At 40.4% G+C, this 25,892-nt stretch overlaps 1 protein-coding gene and 1 pseudogene across 3 annotated transcripts in view; one reads left to right on the top strand and one right to left on the bottom strand.

The window, feature by feature from the left end:
- Window positions 1–25,892, bottom strand: part of ASXL2 (ASXL transcriptional regulator 2) — a 334,480-nt gene that overhangs the window by 108,390 nt on the left and 200,198 nt on the right. Inside the window, exon 1 of one of the 3 annotated variants that reach the window (XM_077843862.1) lies at window positions 21,859–22,269. The exons of the other annotated variants lie outside the window; for them this stretch is intronic. Within the exon in view, the coding sequence (XP_077699988.1) occupies window positions 21,859–21,915 (57 nt within the window). The 5' untranslated portion in view covers window positions 21,916–22,269. Of the gene's footprint in view, window positions 1–21,858; window positions 22,270–25,892 lie in introns of those variants that run through there. 3 annotated transcript variants of the gene reach the window in all.
- Window positions 5,214–5,642, top strand: LOC144281377 (ubiquitin-like FUBI-ribosomal protein eS30 fusion protein pseudogene; annotated as a pseudogene).

Raw genomic sequence — 25,892 nt, 5'->3', positions numbered from 1 at the left:
CCTGAGGGAGAAACAGGCTTCCTGCAAGGAGCCCAGTGTGGGACTCGATTCCAGATCCCAGGATGATGACCTGAGCCAAAAGTAGACACTCAACCACTGAGCCACCCAGATGCCCTGCAAAAGATCTTAAATAGATAATTATATCTATTATGAATAGGACCTATAGGGCACCTGAGACCACCCAGGCATCCCATGGCATACTTTTTTTTTTTAAGATTTATATATTTATTTAAGAAAGACAGAGGACAGGAGGGGCAGAGGAACAGGGAGAGAGAGAATCTCAAGCAGACTCCATGCCTAGAGCAAAGCTGGACTTGGGGCTTCATCTCATGACCCTGAGACCAAGACTTAAGCTGAAACTGAGAGTCAGCGCTTAACCAACTGTGCCACCCAGGCACTCCTCCAAACATTGAAGGCAGAAATTATACCAATTCTCTACAATGTTTTCCAGAGGGTAGAAGCAGAAGGAATACTTCCTAACTCATTCTTAGGCCAGCAATATCCTAATTCCAGAACTAGATAAAGATACTATAGGGGAAAAAAACCCTACAGATCAGTATCTCTCACTAACACAGTGAGGAAAATCCTTAACAAAATATTAACAAATCAAATACAACAAAGTAAATAGTAGCAGACAGACTGGGGAAGACCAGAATTCAAAATATCAACTGGCAGTGAGTTTAGTACATTTTCCCCATCAGTATCTCTCAATCTGAACTCAACACAGCCAAAAACCTGGATATGGGCATCAGTGTGGATAATGCCATTAGGATAGAAGTCTCCTAATGTGCAGCAACAAAACAAGAATTACTCCATTTTCTTTCTTTTAATTTTCCTTGTTCTCTCATACCTCAGAACCCAAGCTATTCTGTGGCAACAACAGCAACAGAATAAGTAGGTGCCTAAAACTCTCAAAGGAGGGAAACCATCCCCTCCATATCAGAGGAGTTATGGTCCCAAGAGACTGAGACAAAACCCCATTGCTCTTTTTAAGTCTCTTGTCTCCTGCTGCTTGGCCCAAGGGGAACAGAGTTGTGGAAATATACAGAGAGGAATAAAGAAATTTCTGGCCAAAGATGAAAAATGGGAGTTCCATGGAATCAGACAAAAGAACTCAGGGAAGTAAGCCCCTTAAACTTATGAATGAAATCCTTCAGTAACACCTAAGCTGTGCATATACGGGCTGGATACAAAAAAAAGCATAGATAGACTTTGAGAACTAAACTATGGGATAGATTGGAGTCAGTAAAACTTTTCTACAAAGGGCCAAATAGTAAATATTTTAGGTTTTGTAGGCCAAACAGCTTCTGTCACAACTGCTCAAATGTGACCACTGAAGTATGAAAGCAGCCACAAAAATTACAAACAAGTTGGCATTGCTGTGTTTCAATAAAATCTCATTTATAAAAATAGGCAGTGAACTGAATCTGGCCCACAGGCCATAGTTTCACAACCCACAGGGAAGACCACCACCCAAATCCCAGATACTATGACAGTTCACACAAAGGACAAATCCAAATAGCAGTCAAAAGTATTTGAAGACTTAACTGACATTGAAACAACAACCCACAGACGGCTGGTCAAAACTTGAAGGCTAGGGCAGGGGGTGGGGGTGACTGGGTGGCGGGCACTGAGGGGGGCACTGGGTGTTATTCTGTATGTTGGCAAATTGAACACCAATAAAAAATAAATTTATTATTTAAAAAAAACTTGAAAAAAAAAACTTGAAGGCTAAACACAATTCAGTCAACTGTTTGCTAAAACAAAACTATCAACATTCTCAAAATTCAAACAAGATACAAAGTGTCAATTACAATCTAAATTTACTAGGTATAGCAACCCAAGAAAACCTCAATTTGCTTAGGAAAGAAAATCAAAAGATAGAAGCAACAAGATAAATCTGATATGGGAAATGTTTCACAAAGACTTAAAAGCGGCTATTATAAAAATGCTCCACGTAAAGGTAAACACTCTTGAAGGAAGAGGAAGATACAAAGTAGAAGCAAATGTAAATTTTAGAACTGAAAAATAACCAAAACAAAAAAACACTTCATTCAATGAATCAATAACAGAAGAGGAAGTGAACATGAAAACAGAAACACAGAAATTATCTAATGATTAAAAAATAAAAAACCTCTACTCAAAAATTAAATTTGTGTATGTCATATCAAGAAAGTAAAAGAACAGGGTGCCTGGCTGGCTTAGTCAGTGGAGCATGAGACTTAATCACAGGACTGTGAGTTCAAGTCCCATGTCAGGTGTAGAGAGGTTACTGAAAAAAGTCTTTAAAAAACTAAACAAATAAAAAACACAAAAACAAAGAAAGTGAAAAAACAACCCACAAAATGAAGAAAATATTTCAATTAACATCTGATAAAAAACTTGTATGAACCAACAAATAACAAATACCCCAATTAAAAAATTGGCCAAGGATATGAATAGACATTTCTTCAAAGACAGACTAGACAATGGTCAGTAGACACATGAAAGGATGCTATGAAAAGCACCTTTTTAAAAAAGCATATGAATAGCATCATTCACCAGGAAAATACAAATCAAAACCACAATGAGATACAAGTTCACATCCACCAGAATGACTATGATAAAAAAATTTTAAAAAAGAAATCCACGAGTGTTGGCAAGGATGTGGAGAAATTAGAATAATCAAATATTGCTGGTAACAATGTAAACAGGCACATGGCAAATAGTTTGGCAATTCCTCAGAAAGTTAAACACAGAGCTAACAGATGACCTAGCAATTCCACTCCTCGATATATACCAAAAAGAACTGTTTTGCTCCCTCTGCAAAAGGTCCTCTCTTATGCTGTCACTCTCTAGGTATACTCTGTAGGACAAGAGTGTTGTCTCCAGCAATCTCCTTCCTGCTCCACATGCAGCAGGGAGGGAACTGTGGCTGAAACCCACAGGCTCCAGGTAGCCAACATCTTCAACAGTGTTGCTATTGTTGATATAAGCAGTCTTAATCTTAGGGCCCTGAGATCGAGTCCCAGACTGGGTTCTCTGCTCAGTGGGTAGTCTGCTTCTCCCTCTCCTTCTGTGCTTTCTCTCTTGCTCTAAATAAGTAAATAAAATCTTAAAAACAGACCCAGAATGTTTCACTGGTGGATTCTATCAAACATTTATAGAAGAAACTATTGATTCTCACAATTCACAACAGTTATGTTCTATAAAGGTCACTGCAAACACTATATTAGCAAATATTTGAACCAATGCTCCTAGAGGAAATACAAAGTTAGGTTCCTACAAGACTCTGCTCATATTTATGTCAACTAATCAATATAACTTTGATTTTATGTACTTCTGTTTAAAGATATCTTATATAGGGATCCCTGGGTGGCTTAGTGGTTTAGAGCCTGCCTTTGGCCCAGGGCGTGATCCTGGAGTCCGGGGATCAAGTTCCATGTCGGGCTCCCTGCGTGGGGCCTGCTTCTCCCTCTGCCTGTGTCTCTGCCTCTCTCTGTGTCTCTTGTGAATAAATAAATAAAATCTTTAAAAGTAACAATAAAGATATCTTATATAACACATATTAATAATTCATTAACACTGAACTCCTGGCCAAGAGTAAAATTCATGCCTAAATAAATCTTATCTGACACAAGCAATTTTCTCCATAAGGAACATCACAGCTGATTTTTGTTGTTGTTTTTTTTTTATATATATACAGCTTTCTTGAACTTAAGAATACTACACAGCATTTCAGCACTACACTTTGGGGTCATTTTAAACAGTGAAAGCACCAACGAAAATGAAAATGCCAAGGCACTAAATAGGTCACAAAAAGGACACATTTTCACTACGAGAGATAAACAAGAAGGCAGAGCATCCCACCTTGTTCAACCCCAGGAGGGACCTCAACTGGGAATATCCACTCAGGTGAGTCAAATTTTTTGCCACATTGCACATGTCCATGAATGACAACAAAAATGTCATAAGCGTTGATTTTGGTGTTAGGAATATATTTTTGGGGGTACTTGGGTAGCTCAGTCCGTTAAGCTTCTGAAATCAAGATTTCAGCTCAGGTCATGAACTTTGAGTCATAAGATCAATCCTTCTGATGGGCTCCATGCTGGGTATGGAGCCTACTTAAGATATTCTCTCTCTCTCTCCATCCCCCCCACCCCCGGTCTCCTACCCCACCAGGCTCACTCATACTCTCTCTTAAAAAAATTTTTTTTTAATTAAGGAATAAATTTTATCAAGTAGCTGAATTCATAAAGACTGAATCTAGGAATGACAATGATAAAATGTGATCTTCTTCAAAAAGAAACAGAAAAGTGAGAAGACTTTCCAACTGATTTTTATGAGGCCAGCATTATCCTAATACCAAAACCGAGACACAGATGACTCAAGAAAACTACAGACTAATATGTCTCATGAACAACTATAAATATCCTCCGCGAAATGTTAGCAAATCCAGCTATATATAAAAAAATACACAATAACCAGGTGAGATTATTTTTTACCCCAGGAATGCAAAGCCAATTTGAAATTTGAAAATCAATGTCATCTACCGTATTAACAGGCTAAAACTTAAATGCAAATGATCCCAGCAATTGAGTCAGAAAAAGCATCGGACAAAATTCAACATCCATTCATAACAAAAACTCTTAAGTAAGCTAGAAATAAAAGGGAACTTCCTCAACCTGACAGTAAGTGCTTACAAAAAACCTATAGCTAATACTCTTAACAATGAAAGATGGAATGCTCTACCCATAATCAGAAAAAAAGTATCTGCAAATCCTATCCAGCAAAAAACTCATACCTAAAACACATAAAGAATTCTCAAATCCCATCAGTAGAACAACAACCCAGTTAAACAGTGGGCAGAACACTTCACCAAGGATGATATACAGTTGGAAAAAAAGCACATAGAAAGATGCTTAAAAGTGATATGGCACAAGGGACCCCCCGGTGGCTCAGTGGTTAACAGACGTCTGCCTTTGGCTGGAATAGTGATCCTGGGATCCTGGGATTAAGTCCCTCATCGGACTCCCTACAGGAAGCCTGCTTCTCCTTCTGCCTATGTCTCTGCCTCTTTGAGTCTCTCATGAATAAACAAATATAATCTTGAAAAAAAAAAAAGTGTGACATGGTGCACAGTAGGCAATGAGGACATAGCACCCTTGCTGCTTCCTCTTTCCAGATTCCATCTCTGCTGTAACACCTGCAATAGCGGCAGTTCTGTCTCCAACATGCAGCTCTTTGTCCACACCCAGGAGCTACACATCCTTGAGGCGACCAGGCAGGAGACAGTCGCCCAGATCAAGGTTCATGTAGCCTCGCTAGAGGGCATTGCTCTACAAGATTAAGTAGTGCTCCTAGTAGGCATGCCTCTAGAGGACTAGGCTACCCCAGGTCAGTGTGGAATAAAGGCTCTGACCACCCTGGAAGTAACTGGCCACACGCTTGGAGGTAAGGTCCATGGTTCCCTGGCCCATGCTGGGAAAGTAAGAGGGCAGACTCCCAAGGTGGCCAAACGAGAAAAAAAGAAGACAGGCTGAGCCAAGTAGTGGAAGCAGTACAACCGGTGCTTTGTCAATGTTATGCCCATCTTTGGCAAGAAAAAGGGCCCCAATGCCAACTCTTACATCGGCCCTTGTAATCCTAGCTTTCCCCAATAAAGATGGTTCAGTTAAAAAAAAAAAAAAGATGTTCCACAACATATGCCATAGAGAAATTAAAATCACAATAATCTACTACTATTCACATATTAGAATTGCTAAAAAAAAAAAAAAAAAGGGGGGGGGGGGCCTGGGTGAATCAGTGGGTTTAGTGTCTACCTTTGGCTCAGGTCATGATCTCAGGGTCCAGGGATCTATCGTTGCATGTTGCTCCCTGCTCAGTTGGGGTGGGAGTGTGTGGGCTCTGCTTCTCCCTCTCCCCCTCCCATTCCACTTGTTCATGCTCTCATATAAATAAAATTTTTTAAAAAAAATGAATGACTAAAATGAAAATGCTGACAGTACCAAGTACAAGCAAGGATGAAGATCAACTGCATTTCAAATAGACTGCTGGTGGAAATGCAAAACAAAGCAGCCACTCTGAAAAAGTTTCCCAGTTTCTTATAAAGGTAGATACATATTTACCAATTATGCAACAACCCTACTTCTGGGTATTTATCCTAGAGAAATGAAAATGTAACATTCAAAGGAGAATCTGCCACAAATGTTTATTGCAATTCTATTCTTATTTGCCAAAAGCAGAAACAACCAACACATTCCTCAACAGCGAAATGGATAAACCATTACTCATTAGCACAATGAACTCAGCCATAAACAGAATGAACTACTAACACATAAAACAACACAGATGAATCTCAAAGGCATTAAAGTGAATTTAAGAAACTAGCCTCAAGTGCATCCCGGGTGGCTCAGCGTAATTTAGTACCACCCTCAGCCCAGGGCGTGATCCTGGAGAGCCAGAGAGCCAGGATCAAGTCCCACAACAGGCTCCCTGCATGGAGCCTGCTTCTCCCTCTGCCTGTTGTCTCTGCACCTGCCTCTCTCTATCTCTGATGAATAAATAAATAAAATGTTAAAAAAAAAAAAAAGTCTCAAAAGGTTATACACTATATAATGCCATTTACATGGCATTCTCAAAGACAAAACTAGTGATGAGTAACATATCAGCAGTTGCCAAGGGTTAAGGGCAAGTGGGGGGTAACTACAGCAAGATAGAACAATATTTCCTGGCTTGTACCTGACTATAATGGTGGCGGTTACATGTGTTAAATTCACACAACTATGTAACAAAAGGTCAGTTTTTTGCTGCATGGTAATTTTTAATATAAACTTCTTATAATTTTTTTTTTTAGGTATTTATTTATTTATTTATGATAGTCACAGAGAGAGAGAGAGGCAGAGACACAGGCAGAGGGAGAAGCAGGCCCCATGCACCGGGAGCCCGACGTGGGATTCGATCCCGGGTCTCCAGGATCGCGCCCTGGGCCAAAGGCAGGCGCCAAACCGCTGCGCCATCCAGGGATCCCTTAATATAAACTTCTTAACCAAAATACTAGAGTGAGGTACCACGCGTATGTAGGTAGAAAATAGGGCAGCTCAGGTGGCTCAACAGTTTACCACCTCCTTCAGCCCAGGGTGTGATCCTGTAGTACTGGGATCGAGTCCCACATTGGGCTCCCTGCATGGAGCCTGCTTCTCCCTCTGCCCGTGTCTCTGCCTATCTCTCTTTCTCTCTCTCTTTCTCTTGTGAATAAATAAAATCTTTTAAAAACAAAGTCACTACAGCATGAAAGTGATTTAAAATTTTCTCATTTTCTTAATACTGTTGAGCATTTATGACATAACCACATAATAGAATAGCCTTCAGCCATAAAAAGGGGTTACTGTTAGCAAAACCAGAAAATGACACATCAAAGTATTTAACATGGAAAAGCAGATTAGAAACTGAGAGACTAATTACACCTACACAGAAAAAAATCTATCAAAGACTAGAAGGAAATATCCCAAAATGTTTATATTGTGTCAGAGTAATTTTTCCCAAGTTAGTATTATTTCTATAATTTAAATTTTTTTAAGATTTTATCTATTTATTCATGAGACACACAGTGAGAGAGAGGCAAAGACACAGGCAGAGGGAGAAGCAGGCTCCATGCAGGCAGCCCAATGTGGAACTCGATCCCAGGACCCCGGGATCTCGCCCAGAGCTGAAGGCAGATGCTCAACTGCTGAGCCACCCAGGCGTCCCTAACTTAAATCTTTTTTAATTTTATTTACTTATTCATGATAGACACAGAGAGAGGGGCAGAGACATAGGGAGAGAGAGAAGCAGGTTCCCTGTGAAGAGCCTGATGCGGAACTCGATCCCAGGACCTGAGCCAAAGGCAGAGGCTCAATCACTGAGCCACCCAGGTGCCCTTATTTCTATAATTTAAATAATTCATAAAACTTTTGTAAAATGAAGGAAACCTATTACATATTACTAAAACTAAAATATATTTATTTTAAATTTCAACATGGATGGACCTAGACGGTATTATGCTAAGTGAAATAAGTCAAAGACAAATATTGTATGATTTCCCAACAAACAAAACAAACAAAAACAAACCCAGAGATACAGATGACAAACTGATGGTTGCCAGCAGGAAGGGGGGGAGGGGATGAACCAAATAGGTGAAGGGGATTAAGAGGTACAATCTTCCAGATGTAAAGTAAATAAGACACAGGGATATAATGTACAGCATAAGGGATACAGCCAATGATATTATAAAAACTTTGTATGACGACAAATTATATACATTTTATAATGTATATAAGGAGTCACTGTGTTGTACAACTGAAACTAATACAATATTGTATGTTAGTTATTCTTCAATAATAAGTACATCTCAATAGAGTGAAAAATAATACAGTAATCCTAACTGAACCAAGGTTCACAAACAATAAATTTATAAAATGTCAAACCTCATGTAGGTCATTAATAAGAAAAAGACTAAGGATCCCTGGATGGCTCAGCAGTTGAGCATCTGCTTTTGGCCCAGGGCATAGTCCTCGAGTCCTGGGATCAAGTCCTGCGTCTGGCTCCCTGCATGGAGCCTGCTTCTCTCTCTGCCTATGTCTCTGCCTCTCTCTCTCATGAATAAATAAATAAAATCTTAAAAAAAAAAAAATAAGAAAAAGACTAACAAAAATGTTTGATTAAATATAGATTAAAAAATATCTAAAGGGATGCCTGGGTGGCTCAGTGGTAGAGCATCTGCCTTTGCTACCTCTTTTCTGCTAGAAAACAAACCTGGGAAATACATATGAAGCAAATCCAGTACTAAATTTAAAAAAAAAAAAGAGAGAAATAATCCATATTTATTTATCCAAAATATTTAATGGTGTTTTCACAAAGAGCATCACACAACCCAGAGCTACTGAGGTATTCAACTCCAGGGAGCAGTATTCACATAAATACAGTATGAATGGCTCCCTCTTGGAGTTGTGCAACACACAGCCCTGATTGATTCTATCATCTGCATCAACCTGATGACCAGGCACACAGAGGACCATGGTATGGAAAGAACATTCAGGAATTCAGAAATAAGAAAAATCAACATGAGCTAGAATAACTGGGAAAGAGTTCTGCTTTTTTTTTTTAAGATTTTATTTGTTCATGAGAGACACAGAGAGAGAGAGAGAGAGGCAGCGACACAGGCAGAGGGAGAAGCAGGCTCCATGCAGGGAGCCCAACGTGGGACTCGATCCCGGGTCCCCAAGATCAGGCCCTGGGCTGAAGGCGGCACTAAACCGCTGAGCCACCCGGGCTGCCCAAGAGTTCTGCTTTTATCTCAAGAATAGTACCTATTTGTTGTGTTCAAAAGCATTCCACAGGGATCCCTGGGTTTGGCGCCTGCCTTTGGCCCAGGGCGCGATCCTGGAGACCCGGGATCGAATCCCACATCGGGCTTCCGGTGCATGGAGCCTGCTTCTCCCTCTGCCTCTCTCTCTTTCTCTCTCTGTGACTATCATAAATAAATAAAAATTAAAAAAAAAAAAAAGATTCAAAAGCATTCCACAACCTCTTGTATGTGTGAAAACTTCAGAAGACTAGTGGAACTTCAGTAAAGGCTTCTGTTGGAGAACTGTAAATGGAATAGGTGTAGGCAGAACTGATGTAAAATGAAAAAAACCTAAACACGAAAAAAAATGTATAGCCCCTCCCACCCTTTTTTTTTTTTTTTTAAGATTTCATTTATTTATTCATGAGACACACAGAGAGAGAAGCAGAGACATAGGCAGAGGGAGAAGCAGGCTCCCCTTGGGGAGCCCGATGCATGACTGGATCCTGGGACCCAGGGATCATGATCCAAGCCAAAAGTAGAACCAAAGGTAGATAGATGCTCAACCGCTAAACAACCCAGGTGCCCCCTTCCTACCCTTTTAATTGAAGAAAGCCGTACTCTAAACCTCATAACACCTTTACAGTAAATTCCACAAATGACCTGAAGTGCTCAAATACAGATGTGATGTTATCTCCTCATAAAAATTCTCTATAGCTCCTAGAATAAAAACAGCTGTCAGTCCAACTTCTACAACTCTCCACATTTTGCCCCCAACCTACCTTTCCTGGCCTTATTATTTTTCACCATACTTTACAATACTAAACAGTAAATAAGCTGTGCCAGCAAACATTCTCTGCATTTTTTTAATCTTCCCGCTTTTCAAGCTCTTCCTCCTGTTTAAAATTTCCTCACTCATATTCACCTATGTTTTATCCATCATCCCTTAATACCCAGGCTAAATATTCTGAGACCAATCCTGGATGCTCCCCTTTCCACCAAATTTTAGTATTACTACTAGTTTGCTTTTAAATGGCCTCTACAAATTTATTTTGTGATTATTTATGAAATAATTATGAAACCTAAGTTAAAACAACATAAATGTATGGGGTTTTTTTTTTTTTTTTTTTAGGTTTTTGTGGGGGCTTGGGTTTTTTGTGTGTGGGGTTTTGTTTGTTTGTTTGTTTTGTTTTGTTTTGAGTAATCTCTACACCCAATGTGGAGCTCAAACCCAGGACCCTGAGACCAAGAGTCCCAAGCTCTTCTGACTGAGCCGGCCAGGCAACCCTATCTCAGTTTCTATGTTGTCAGGACTGTGAGCAAGGATTAACTGAGTCTTCCACTTAGGGTCTCACAAGGCTGAAATCAAAGTGTCAACTGGAACTGTGAACTCATCTGAGGCTTTGGGTTCTTTTCCAAGCCTACTAACAAGCTTACTTGTTGGCAGGTCTCAATTCTCTTTCTGTTTCCTTGCTGGCTCTTGGCCAGGAGTCACTCAACTCCTAGAGGCTGCCTGCCACTCCTTGCCACATGGCCCTCTCCACAGGCAGTTCACAACGTCTAAGTCAAGAGTGGGATTCTGTGCAAATCTCCTAGAAGACATGGATTTTTCGTGAGTTCCCACGTCTCTGTGTGATTCCACATTCATTTGGGAAACAACTGGCAAATAGGGTCCCTGAGGTTAAAGGGCTTTTCATTAGAATGGTCTTAAACCTGTGCTTATTTGCTAATAACATCTTCACAATGTTTAGTTTTCCCATTTAAAAAAACGTAAAATAGGGCAGCCTCGGTGGCCCAACGGTTTGGCGCTGCCTTCAGCCCAGAGCATGATCCTGGAGACCCAGGATCGAGTCCCACATCAGGCTCCCTGCATGGAGCCTACTTCTCCCTCTGCCTCTCTCTCTCTGTGCCTCTCTGAATAAAATAAAATCCTTAAAAATAAATAAATTAAATAAATAAATAAATAAATAAATAAATAAATAAATAAATAAATAAATAAAATATGTATTTATCTTTCAGTAATATCAACAAACAGTACTTACACTAGATATTGTACAAGGAACTTTTCAACACCCCAAACGGTTAAGTTTTATTATTATCTCTATTTTAACATCAGGAAAATTGAGAAAGCTTGGTGTAAATCCCTAAATGATTCTTACATTCGCATTTGAGCACTGGTTTAAATAACCTGTCCAAGGGCTCCTGGGCTCAGTCTGACTCTTGATTTCAGCTCATGTCATGATCTCAAGATTGTGAGATGGAACCCTACATTGGGCTCCAGACTCGTGCAGAATCTGGCACAAGACTCTCTCTCCCTCTCCCTCTATCCTGCTGTCATTACCTCCCCAAATAAAATAAATAAATCTTACTTAAAAAACAGTACTACTTTATCTATTATGTCTTTATTGAGTGATGATATATATGAAAACTGTTTTTCTATTACCTTTAACTTGTAATCCCTCTCTTTTACTTCACACACACAATACAGAAGAGAAAATCTTTCCTAATACATTTATATTTCATGGGTAAAATCCATTTAAACATAAAAAATTTGTCTCCGGGCACCTGAGTGGCTCAGGTTAAGCATCCAAGTCCTGATTTCAGCTCAGGCCATCATCTCAGGGTCCTAGGATCAAGCCCCACATCAGGCTCTGCACTCCACGGGGAGCCTGCTTGAAATTTTCTCCCTCCTCCCTCTCCCTCTCTCTCTCTAAAATAAATAAATAAATCTTTTAAAAAAATTGAAAAAAAAAATTGAACTCAAACCATACAGGAAACTAATCTCTACAAATCAAGAGCAACACATAAAATTTCTATGTTACTACTTGAAAATAAATCACTAACATCATTAAGCACTTTATTTGAAACCGAATATAACTAAACCAGCTACTAAGTAACTCAGACATCAGTGGGTTAAAGATGAAAGATGGGTACGCCTGGGTGGCTCCGTGGTTGAGCATCTGCCTTGGGCTCAGGTCGTGATCCTGGGGTCCAGGGATCAAGTCCTGCATCAGGCTCCCCATATGGAGCCTGCTTCTCCCTTTGCCTGTGTCTCTGCCTCTCATGAATAAATAAATATTTTTTTAAAAAATAAAATAAAATAAAATAAAATATAAAATAAAATAAAAATAAATAAAAATAAAGATGATTTGAGCTATCCCAAGCTGTGAACTAAAAGATTCTAAAGTATCAACTGAAAAAAAAAAGTATCAACTGCTAAATGTCAGTAGCCAAATAATTTTCAAAAATTCTTCACAATTTTTACCAACAGATAGATCAAATTACTCAAAAGACATATAATTTGTAAGTTTTACAGTGTTCCCTGAGGCCTAGTACTAAGTACAAGTGCATTTACCATTAACCAATTTTAGTTTTGTTAAGCAAGGTCAGAAGTAAAAATTAACATAGAAATATCCCAATGTAAAGGGGCACCTAGGAGCTCAATCGGTTAAGAGCCCTACTCTTGATTTTGGCTCATGTCATGATCTCAGAGTCATAGGATCAAGCCTCAAATGGGGTTCCATGCTCAGCAGGTAGTCTGCTTGAGATTCTCGCTCCACCTCCGTCACCCCAAACCATGTGCATGCATGCTCTAAAATAAATTTTAAGAAAGTGAAGAAAATTCCCAATGTCCAATCATTACTCAAAACAGTCTTTGAATATCCTGGTGTGTCTTGTAATAATTTTCTTTCTCAAAACTAGAGAGATACTGGGCAGCCCAGGTGGCTCAGCGGTTTAGCACTGCCTTCGGCCTAGGGCGTGATCCTGGAGACCCGGGATCGAGTCCCATGTCAGGCTCCCTGCGTGGAGCCTACTTCTCCCTCTGCCTGTGTCTCTGCCTCTCTCTCTCCTCTGTGTTTCTCATGAATAACCAAAAAAAAAAAAAAAGAAAGAAAAAAAAAAAAAAAACTAGAGGGATACTCGACCAGTTTTCCTAGCAATACTGATTATAGTTGACTAACTTTATTTAAATTTTCCTCCCCTAGAAACGCCTGGGTGGCTCAGCGGTTGAGGGGCTGCCTTCTGCTCAAGGCATGATTCTGGGATCCAGGATCAAGTCCCCCATTGGGCTCCCTAGGAGGAGCCTGCTTCTCCCTCTGCCTATGTCTCTGCCTCTTGCCTCTCTCTGTGTCTCTCGTGAATAAATAAATTCTAAAAAAAATTTTTTGCTCTCCTAAAAAGTGAGAACAGAGTCCTCTTTTATCTCCAATAAAAAAATTTTAAAAGGTGAAAAAAAATTTAGCACTTGTACAAAAAAGTGAGTTAAACTCTGCAGATAGAAAATTTTAGAGTCTGCTTTCAGGGGCATCTGGCTGGCTTAGTTGGTAGAACATGCGATTCTTATTCCCCGGGGCATTCAAGCCCCACTTTGGGCATGGAGCCTACTTTAAAAAAGAAAGTCTCTGCCCTTCCACCAGCAGTCTTAGTGAAATATAAACTGAATTCCCTTTATTTGTTCACAACAAAACATGTATTTTATTTAAGGAAGATATGCGGGATCCCTGGGTGGCACAGTGGTTTAGCGCCTGCCTTTGGCCCAGGGCGCGATCCTGGAGACCCGGGATCGAATCCCACGTCGGGCTCCCTGCATGGGGCCTGCTTCTCCCTCTGCCTATGTCTCTCTGTGTCTCTCATGAATAAATAAATAAAATCTAAAAAAAACAAAAAACAAAAAAAAAACAGAAAAGCAAAAAAGGTAAAGACTGATAAATCTGTTTACAATTTAAAATGTCTGAATAGCAAAAAAAAGCATACATCAGTCAACACAAAAAACAAAAATGCAAACGAGATCTGCAACACATATGACAAAACATTATTTCCTGAACTAAAAGCAATCTTAGAAGTTAGTATAAAAAAGACCAGTAAGAAAAACAAAAGGCAAAGATCTGAACAATCAAGTTTACTGAAAAATATTATAAGTAAACAAAGTTACTTCATCCCTGCACTAACCAATAATGGTAGCCATTAAACAAATGAGGCTACTTAAACTTAAATTAAAATTAAATCAGGGCAGCCCGGGTGGCTCAGCGTGGCTCAGCGGTTTAGCGCCGCCTTCAGCCCAGGGCGTGATCCTGGAGACCCGGGATCGAGTCCCACGTCGGGCTCCCTGCTTGGAGCTTGCTTCTCTGTCTGCCTGTGTCTCTGCCTCTCCCCCCCCGCCCCCATGAATAAATAAACAAAACCTTTAAAAAAAAATTAAATCAAACTGACAATTCAGGGCTACCTGGGTGGATCAGTCACGTAAGCCACTGCCTTCAGCTCCAGTTATGATCCCAGGGTCCTGAGATTGAGCCCTGTGTCGGGCTCCTGCTCAGGGGAGAGTCTGCTTCTCCCCCTTGGTGTCACTGCCTCCCACTCCTGCTTGTGCTCTCTCTCTTGTGAGCTCTTTCTCAGATAAGTCTTTATTTTAAAAATATTCAAATTTCAGTTCCTTAGCCACATTTCAACTGCTCAACAGCCACATGACTAGTGGCTACTGTGTTGCACAGTACAGATATAGAACATTTGTATAAGTTCAACTGAACAAAAGAAATGCTTTATTAATATATTAAAGTGGCAAAGAGTAAAGATTGGTATATTCCTTGGAAAAGAGAAAAGTAGGGAAAAAACAGTAACCTTCAAAATTTTGGAGAAGAATATAAATTGGCACAAACTCAAGTTTACAAACTCTTTATTTTAACTATTCCAAGCATATAAATGCACGTGCACATGCACACAATGTACATGCAAACATACAGATTTGCCCACATGTATATACTGAAGTATTTGTTAAAGGAAAAAAAACTATAAATGGTCTATACATCAAAAAATCAAGGAATGAGTTTTTTAAATGATAGTACATCTAAAGAGAGTAGAATATTAAAACATTAAAAAGAATGAGGCAAATACATAAGTCATGACATTAAAAGGCATCCATGATATGCATAATTAAAGCAAGTTGCAGAACTGTGTATAAAATATAAATAGGTATACTTAAGTATATCTCCACATACAGAGTTAAAAATCCAGAAAGCTATATTTAAACTATCAACCATAGTTAATTTTAGTATGGTAACTCTATTATCAATATTTCAGTATGAAGACTTTGATTTAATCCCATTTTCATTACAATGACTCATCAAAGATTAACTTTTACACATTTCTGATCCATCTTTTTTTTAAGAAAGAGCCTATGTAACTTCAATAGAAACTCAAAACAAGTAATACTTTCTTTTGGGGGCACCTGGGTGGCTCAGTAGTTGAGCATCTGCCTTTGGCTCAGGTCATGATCCCGGGGTGTTGGAATGAGTCCCGCATGAGGCTCCCCCAGGGGAGCCTCTCCCTCTCACTATGGCTCTACCTCTCTCTGTGTCTCTCTCAAGAATAAATAAAATCTTAAAAAAACAAAAAAAGTAATACTTTGTTTTTAAGTCTTATTTAAAGAGTTCTAAAATCTAATATATTCAATAACCTTTTAAAACAACATTAAAGGGCAGCCCCGGTGGTGCAGCAGTTTAGGGCCGCCTTCAGCCCAGGGCCTGATCCTGAAGACCCAGGATCAAGTCCCACATCAGGCTCCCTGAGTGGAGCCTGCTTCTCCCTCTGCCTGTGTCTCTGCCTCTCTCTCTCACTCTCTCTCTCTCTCATGAATAAATAAATAAAATCTTTTTAATAAAATAAAAATAATAAACAATAAAACATTAAAAACATGATAAATCGGGGGATCCCTGGGTGGCTCAGCGGTTTAGCGCCTGCCTTTGGCCCAGGGCCTGATCCTGGAGTCCCGGGATCGAGTCCCACGTCGGGCTCCCAGCATGGAGCCTGCTTCTCCCTCCTCCTGTGTCTCTGCCTCTGTCTTTCTCTCTACGTCTATCATGAATAAATAAATAAATAAATCTTTTTAAAAAATAAGTAAATAGGGATCCCTGGGTGGCGCAGTGGTTTGGCACCTGCCTCTGGCCCAGGGCGTGATCCTGGAGACACGGGATCGAATCCCACATCGGGCTCCTGGTGCATGGAGCCTGCTTCTCCCTCTGCCTGTGTCTCTGCCTCTCTCTCTCTGTGTGACTATCATAACTAAATAAATAAATATATTAAAAAATAAATAAATAAAATAAAAATAAGTAAATAAAAAATAAAAACATGATAAAACAAACTGTACTAAAAATACTAAAGAGGTGTCTGGCTGGCTGTCAGTGAAGCATGTTTCTTGATCTTAGGGTTCTGAGTTCAAGCCCCTTGTTGGATGTAGAGATTAAATTCTTTAAAAAAGAAAAATAATAAAAAACTACATTACACACTACTGTAAACTATGAGGACGGTCTCTCTCAGTTCCCTGTAGTTTTATCTTCCACACAGTGGTCTCCTCCAGAAAGCTTTTGTAGTGAAAACACAACGCCCTTTCACCAACAGCAAAATTGCAGACTTTTAAGAGAAGATAAAATCTGTAGAGGAGGACAGCCAGGGTGGCTCAGCGGTTTAGCGCCACCTTCAGCCCAGGGTGTGATCCTGGAGTCCCAGGATCCAGTCCCACATCATGCTCCCTACATGGAGCCTGCTTCTCCCTCAGCCTGTGTCTCTGCCATTCCTTCTCTCCGTCGCTCATGAATAAATAAATAAAATATCTTTTAAAAAATAGCTTTAAAAAAATCTGTAGAGGAGGAAATAGCGAGGAATTCCGCAAATGTGATACTATTTTTTTCAGCTCCTGTCAAAATTCTAGGAGATGGAATTGCAGCACTATCTTTCATAGACATTTCTAATTTATATGTTCAAAAAAGACTTGATTTTTCATTCACCTAGTTAGAGGTTCATGGGCTTTTAAAGCAGGCACATGGGGCAGCCCCGGTGGCGCAGAGGTTTGGTGCCGCCTGCAGCCCGGGGTGTGATCCTGGAGACCCGGGATCGAGTCCCACATCAGGCTCCCTGCATGGTGCCTGCTTCTCCCTCTGCCTGTGTCTCTGCCTCTCTCTCTCTAGCTGTGTCTCTATGAATAAATAAATAAAATCTTTAAAAAAAATAAAAAATAAAAAAATAAAGCAGGCACATGAAAACAGGACAGAAGGAAGGACGAACTGAAAATAACACAAATCCAAGAAGAAAAACATGGGAACTTTAATATTATGGCAAGAAGGAAAATCAGACAAGTAGAGTGTAACATCAAATCCCCTCACATAAATAGAATTGCAGATAGCAAATTCATAAATGTATCAAATATCTTATAATTTATGTCAATTATACCTCAATAAAGCTGAATATAAATTTGCAGTTAGTGGTTTTTTTCTTTTTGCAGTTAGTGTTTTGAAAATTACGGATCAGAGCAGTTTCTCAATTTTTAACCCATGCCCCTTACAATGCTTTCTCATTCTATATTCTATGTATTCCACAAACCAAGATTTTGCCCAGTTTTACCTTCCATAGTCTATATGATAAAAACAATAGATTTAATATGTTTTTCCAAGACACACACTCTTTCCTGGAGATTCTAATACAAGTACAAATACAGACTGTAGAGTACTCTGGACTGGTCAATATATACCCAAGAGGACATAACCAAGCATGGCTTTTAAGTCTGTATGCGTATTTGTACTAAAAAAAAAAAAAAAATTACGGTAAAGATAAGGGTCCTGAAAATTTCTAAGACTTCTATTTTCCCTAAAGCATATTTTATTTAGATGTTTTCCTAATCATCTTTCCATTCATTATATATTTTTATCATTATACTTTTTTGAGAGAGAGAGCACAAACCTGTGCATGCACGTGGAGGATGGGGACAGAGAAAAAAAAAAAAGACTCTTAATCTCGTGGCTTGATAGACCCTGAGATCATATCCTGAGCCGAAATCAAGAGTCAGATGCTTTAACAAACTGAGCCACCCAGATGCCCCCATTATACTTTTAATTACTTCCATTATCTATACTTCCTACACAAAAGTAATTAGCCTCTGATTACTACTTTAACAGAAATTTTCTATCTTCTTTCCATCTTATTCCCCAAAGGTAAATGACTTTAGGTAAATGACAAAAATAAAAATCTATGTACATTCAAAACAGTATTAATCATTTAGAGAAATCTATATAGATATAGTATCCCCCTGCACTCCCGCCACCACCAAAAAACTTTTTCTTCAGTCTACAAACCATATGCTAAAGATTTACAGGACTGCTGTGCTCCGCACCTCTAACACCCATACTTCTCACCCTCACTTTATTCCCAAGATATTCAAAAGTACCTCTAGCATACAATCTCTAAGGTCTGCTTCTGTCCCTTCCACCTACAATCACAAGAAACTTACCCTTTTAGGACACTTTTCCCTTTTAATGCCTCCCTAGCTGTGGTGTTAACAAGGTAAAGTCAAAGGAGAAAACAGGGTCAACAAGTTTGTACTATTTCAAAATATCTGCTTTGCAAGAACATCTAAATTTCTCAAGGATGTCATTAAATATTTAGATGATATAAGGGTTCTGATGGGGTTTTTTGCTTTGTTTTGTTTAAAGAATGAGCATAACTTTCCAAACAGTTCTAAAATCAGTGTAATGGTTTTTAAGTTCTCTGGCTTATTACAAATTTTTCTATTCAAATTGCACCAAACACTATACTACAGATCTAATTCCAAATCATTGCATCACCATCACTGCCACCCCTAAAATTTAAAACATGTGACACTGTTAACAAATACTTGAAAAATGCTTTTTATAACTACTGTATTAATACAGGGCAAATATATAAGATCAGTAGGGAGATGGTCCAGTGTAATGAGCATTCAAGTTCTGTGGAATCTCAACTCCATTCTCCCTTTCTCTGGTGTTCTTAGTTATTGGAATCAGTCTATATACTCTATATTTAATCAGCCTTTTAGCATAATTTTACTATCATATAATAATTATGAATATTATCTTCATATTTCAGATTGTCCATAATAATCTTATATCAATTCATGTAACTCTCACACATCCACACACATACCCTCCACATCAAACAGGTACATATACATATATAATCTTGTTTATTTACCTGTTGCTATGCTATTGGTCAGAAATACAATCCGATTTTATTTATTTATTTTTATTTTTTTATTTTTTTACAATCCGATTTTAATAGTGCTCCCTAAAACAGGAACAGCTCTACAATGCAGGTGCCAAGAACACAATGAAATAAGCAGCAGATATTGCTTGTTTTCGTAAATAATTTTATTCTTTCCTTGCTGAAACTCTGTCCTTAGAATATTTGACCTTAATGCCTATGAAAAAAGTTTAAGACATACTTCTAGTCTTCTTGATGTTATAATTATATGCAACACTTCTTAATTTAGGTCAAAATTAATTTTCTGATCTCATTATTCTGAAATATTAATATTTCAGAATATTAATATTAATTTAATTAATATTAATTAATATTAATTTTCTGATTTTCTGATCTCATTATTCTGAAATATTAAAGATTTACTTGTATCTAGTCCCTCTACATTTACTTCTAAATAGTTCTTCCTACAAATAGAAATCTTTTGAATACAGAGGTTTAGTTTAAATCTTCACTTTATATAGATGATAAAACAAACCAAAAAGAGCAGGATGTTTTCTACATTTTGGCTACTAGAAAAAAAAAAGTTTTAGTGTCACAATCCTAAAATTCATTTTTACTTAGATTGAGGCCTTACATTTGCAAGAACCAAATAAAAATACCAACCCACTAATATACTGATCCTTTCAAGAACTCAGTCCTCTTCTTATTAAACTAGCCTCTCCCTCTTCTAGATACTATTTTTCACATAGCTAGCTAGGCAGGAAATGTTTATTATAAATGAACAAATATGTTAATCTATTATAGGAAAATCTAAACACCAGATGCAAATTTTACCTACTTGTCACAATCGCCTAATAATTAGAGAATTTTATTCAAAGAGATCACAATTCAAAAGTACTCAAGATTGTAGAGACGTAATTAACATAATTGGGATTGTGGTCTGCCTAACTATAAAATTTGTCATTTTTTTAATAAAAAGCAAAAGTCTTGAGGTATTCATCAAGTAGAAGAAAGTGTAACAGCCTTCTGTGAAGGAGCAATTTCCTCAAAACCAAAAAAATTATTTCTAGAGTTTAGTCTTTTAGAAGGAAACTATCAGCACAGTCACAATTATGAAGAGAGATTAGATTGTTGTTAAGTGAAAACACTCAATAAATAAAATGTGCTTTTATTTATTCACTAACTTTTTCACATTTCCAACTAAAACAGAAATACAAGCTTAAGACTCATCAATCCCCTATCACAACAAATTTACAAAACAAATGCACAAGGTTTACAAAAATGCACAAGATTGAATAAACACAGGATCCAAATGTGGGGAAATAAAAAAGACTAAGTGGTAATATAACAAAACATTTTAACAGATAAAACTGAGAGGTGAGATGCGTGATTTCTTATTTTCTTCTTTATACGCTCCTATAATTCTCCAAATTTTCCCACAGTTAACATTTATTACTTTCATAATCAGAAAAAAACTCATTAAAAAAAAAATAAGCCGTACATCTTATAATAAAGGTTCATTTAGAAAGGTTCTCCACATTATACAAGTATTACTGACATGATTCACCATTAAAGATAACGTCTCCACACTTTCTCACTTTCCAACACGAAAATGCGGTTTTATGTCCTATTACTTTTCTCCTGCATCTCCTAATGTTTCATTTCTACATACGTACACGCTCTTCATTTTTTTCATGCAACACATTGGAAGTCTCAAGGACCACGTAAAACCCACCTCTAAACTTCGTTATAAAGAAATTAAGGCGGGGGCCGGGGAGGAGGAAGGTTTTACCCGCTAATTACAACTTCGTGAACCCATCACTAGCTACGGAAAAAAAAAAAAAAAAAAAAAAAAAAGTCAAGGCCGGGTAAACTACACGTCCCACCATGCATTGCTGCCTTGTTCAGAGTAGATCTCTACGGAAACAGAAAAAAAAAAAAAAAATTCTACAAGTCCCACCTGTTACTTCGTTTCTAAACACCTCCTGCACTTTCAGCTTCAACAGCAAAACAAAAACAAGAGCCTCGTGACCTCGCGTTGGATCCGGGAGCCCAGACGAGCAGGGGACCCGGGGTCAGGCGGCATGTCTGCTATAGCGGGTAAATTCTACCAAGATCCAGCGCTCCTCTCTTCTTTCCGGGGCTGAGTGCACGCACAAGCCTTCTCCTATCTGCATCCAATGGGGGGCTCTTCAGCCGCACAAGGGAGAAGAACCGGTTACTGTGCAAGCACAACAGACTTCCCCATGCCGGGGCGGGAGCTACCACAGAGTGGAGGTGAGAGCGACATGACCCCGAACGGCCAGCTTCAAAACACCAAGGGGACTCGTCGCAGACGCGGGGAGAAGCCACAGCCCCGCGGCGACCGTCTTCCGCTGGGCGCCTCCATGCCCACCGGGATCACCACCCCGACACTAACCGCCGCCCTCTCCGCGCGGTTTTGTGCCCCCTTCAGCCGGGTCGCTGGGCCAATGACCTCCCTTCCCCTGCGACCGGCAGGCGGCGAGGGAACGAAATTCTCCCGGGCTTCCCCTTCGCTCCCTCCCCCTTACCGTCTTGGCGGCCTCCGCCCAGGTCCTGCCCTTCTTCCTACGGCCCTTTTCCCTCATGTCGGGTCTTGAACTGACTGGGAGGCTCCCGTGTCCGGGCTCCGGCCGCCCTCCCTGCCTGCTCTGCCCTGCGATGCTTTTCCCGCGGTGCCGGGAAAGGTGGGAGAAAGGGGAAGTCAGGCCGGAGGAGCACCCAAGCAGAGGAAGCGGCGGGGGTGGTGCGCGGGAGGGGGGGGGCGGGGGTCTATGGGGCGGCCGGTCCTCCTGCTGCCGTTGCCACTGCTACCGCCGCTGCCATATTGGGTCCTTACTGTACAGGCAGCCGCTATGGTCACGTGACCGCTCCCGCGCGGCCGTCACTACTGTACGCAGCCAGCCGCGCGAACGTGCGCGCGCCCCCGCCTCCCGCGCGGGGCTGCGGGACGAACGAGCCGGCGGTCCGCGGCGTCTCGTCACTCCCCCGCCCTTCCGCTCTCCGCCTAGCCTTCGGAGCATGCGCGGCGGGGGGCGGGGGAGGTCCGACGCTGCCGTGCGTCGGGCGTCCTGCGCTCACGCCTCCAGCGAAAATCGGCCTGCGGAAGCGGAAGTGGGTCCCTCCCGGAAGGCTTATTGAGCGGCGCCTGACCTCGTGCTGGACGCCGCGGTGGGGATTGAGCCGTGCAAGAGCTCAAGGTGCGGCCCTCCTGGCTGTCGCTTTATCAGTACGCGTCGTACTTGTGTTTTTTCGTTTCTCCGTGCTCAGTTTTACAAAGGTCATCTTTGACGATTTGCAGCAGTTCTTATATGCAGGTTAACCGATTTCCATAGATGAGAGACAAGTGACTCGCCAAGGACACAGTCCACGACGTGGGGAAACCGGGAATCAGATCGCCAGCCCAGAGCCCTGTTTTGAGCCCCCACGATGCCTCTCAAACTTAGATGATTCCCCCCCAACCTTTTTTTTTTTTTTTCATCAAAGGCCACTAGGGGGGAGGAGGGGTGGTGACTGGGTGGCGGGCATTGAGGGGGGCACTTGACGGGATGAGCACTGGGTGTTATTCTGTATGTTGGCAAATTGAACACCAATAAAAAATAAATTTATTATTAAAAAAATAAATAAAGGGCACTAAGCTTTTTCAAGTGGAGAGGCTCATAAAGGACCCAAATGGTGTCTGTCTTATCTTGGTGAGGCATCCAGTAAATATTTGCTGAAGATTCAAGCTACGTCTGTGGTCAGAAATCAGGGGCGCCCGGGTAGCTCAGGTTAAGGGACAGCTCAGGACGTGATCCCAAGATCCAGGGATCCAGCCCCAGGTCAGGTTCCCTGCTCAGTGGGGAGCCTACTTCATCTCCTCCCTGTTCCTCGCCTCTCTTGCTATCTCTCTCTCTAAAATAAAAAATAAAATCTTTTAAAAAAAAATTATTGTTGGTAGTGTCCATCACAGCCTCTTGATCCAGAATGTGGCATCTTCTGTCGTGTTTTTATACTTTGAAAAGTAAAAAAAAAATGTGGATCCCTGAGTGGCTTAGCGGTTTGGCACCTGCCTTTGGTCCAGGGCGTGATCCTGGAGACCCGGGATCGAATCCCACGTCGGGCTCCCGGTGCATGGAGCCTGCTTCTCTCTCCTCTGCCTCTCTCTCTGTCTCTCATGAATAAATAAATAAAATATTTTTTTAAAAAGTAAAAAAATATAGTAACTCCTCCTGTTCTCCAAAATAATCTGCTTCAAGAAGTTACTTGAGATCTAGTTTAGTAAACTTAGCCCCATACTGTATTCTAAAATAGGACTGAGAGTTAGGCTGCCTCTTGGGAGTAAAAACAGGAGAGAGCAATATTTAACTTGGAGTCCAGGGTTTGGTTTCAGAATTTCATGGACCCCTAAAATTATGAACAATATTTTGTGTATAATTATGCATTTTTGAGAAAAGGATTCAGGATGTTCCTGGCTGGCTCAGTCGGTGGAGTATGTGATTCTTGATGTCTGGGTATAACGAGTTCCAGCCCCGCATTGTCGTGGAGCCTACTTTAATTAATTTTTTAAAAGTTAAAGAGGATTTATAGCTTTTCCTCAATTTTTCAAAAGGGCTATTATACAAAAAAAAGTATTAATAGGGGTTTGAGAGGCCATCTGGATACTTCATTATATTTCTCCTTCAGTCATTGATCAAACAGCTACATAAGAGCAATTGACATGGGTATATTTTCACAAATCCTTTCAGTAACTCATAGTACTATCCATAGCACTCAAGCAACGTATGTACCATCTCCCTCTAAAGCCCAGGTCTAGGGATGCCTGGCTGACTCAGTAGAGCAGCAGAACATGTGACTTTTGGGGTCATTAGTTTGAGCCCCACCTTGGATGTAGAGATTACTTAAAAATAAAATATTTGGGGGGCCTAGATGTTTCAGTTGGTTAAGCACTGAACACAATCTCAGGTCTTGATCTCAGGGTCATGAATTCAAGCCTTGTGTTGGGTTCCATGCTGGGCATGGAGCCTACTTTAAAAAAAAAAAAAAAAAAAGAGAAGAAGGAGGAGGAGGAGGAGAGAAGGAGAAGAAAAGAAAAGCACCTAGGTCTATAGTCATTTCAAGAAGTCACACTCTGTCCCTAGATAGCAATGTGATGGCTCATCTTTTTTTTTTTTTTTTTTTATGATAGTCACACAGAGAGAGAGAGGCAGAGACACAGGCAGAGGGAGAAGCAGGCTCCATGCACCGGGAGCCTGACGTGGGACTCGATCACGCCCTGGGCCAAAGGCAGGCTCCAAACCGCTGCGCCACCCAGGGATCCCCTGTGATGCCTCATCAAAGACACACTGAAACACCAGCTTAGAGACCATACTTTGTAAGGATAAGGAGATGAGACACCACCCTGAAGATCATATTCATACATTTTTTTTTTATTATTCATACATTCTAAATCAGTTACCAATGTATGGTGCTTTATCCCCAGTAGGTAGAATAGATGGGTCTGGAAATGAAGGGGTAGTGGTAGAAATGACCATGCTCTGTGCATCCCAGCAGCTCAACTGGTTCTGTGAGCTTAGAAATCCTGGTTTCTGGGGCAGCCCCGGTAGCTCAGTGGTTTAGCACTGCCTTCAGCCCAGGATGTGATCCTATAGACCAGGGATCAAGTCCCATGTCAGGCTCCCTGCATGGAGCCTGCTTCTCCCTCTGCCTGTGTCTTCCCCTCTCTGTGTGTGTCTTATAAATAAATAAAATATAAATAAATAAATAAATAAATAAATAATAAATAAATAAATAAATAAATCCTGGTTTCTAAGGGGAATGCACCCAGAGGCACAGCAGGAGTCCCACTGAACTTCAAGCTACGATTGCTGTTTGGGCATTTCAGATGCCTTGTGTCAAGAGACCAGTGAACATGAAAAGAAGTCATCTTTTCTTTTTTTCAAGATTTTATTGAAAAAAAATTTATTTTTAAGTAATCTCCACACCCAATGTGGGGCTCGAACTTACAACCTTGAGATCAATAGTGACATGCTCGACTTACTGAGCCAGGCAGGTGCCCAAGAGTAGTCACCATCTTGGCAGGAGTAATTAACCCTTATCATTAGGAGCTTGGGATTCTGTTACATATTAGGGAATGGAAGGACCATGTTTGGCACCCAAGTGATCCACCTGGGTATCTCTTGATGCCTTTTTTTTTTAATATTTTACTTATTTATTCATAAGAGACACACACACACACACACAGAGAGGCAGAGAAGAGACACAGGCAGAGGGAGAAGCAGGCTTCCCGCACGGAGCCTGATGTGGAACTGGATCCCAGGACCCTAGAATCATAACCTGAGCCAAAGGCAAACATTCAACCACTGAGCCACCCCGGCGTCCCACCTTGGTGTTTTCTTACCCAATTTTGTAAATGGAAAAGTACATCAGCCATGGTCTATAAAGGGCATTGGTACCAGGGCCTAAGACCCCTCAGGCATAAGGACCTGGGTCATAACATCAGGTAAACCACCTCAACCACAAGACAATGAGTATATTTGGGGCCTCGAGATCAGCTTCAGTGGTGGAAGCTGCATATCATCACAGT

This window comes from Canis aureus, chromosome 12 (genome assembly GCF_053574225.1).
Source record: "Canis aureus isolate CA01 chromosome 12, VMU_Caureus_v.1.0, whole genome shotgun sequence".
NCBI classification, from domain to species: Eukaryota; Metazoa; Chordata; class Mammalia; order Carnivora; family Canidae; genus Canis; species Canis aureus.
The sequence above is the reverse complement of the archived record's forward strand: the minus strand, read 5'-3'. Positions and strand labels throughout refer to the sequence as shown.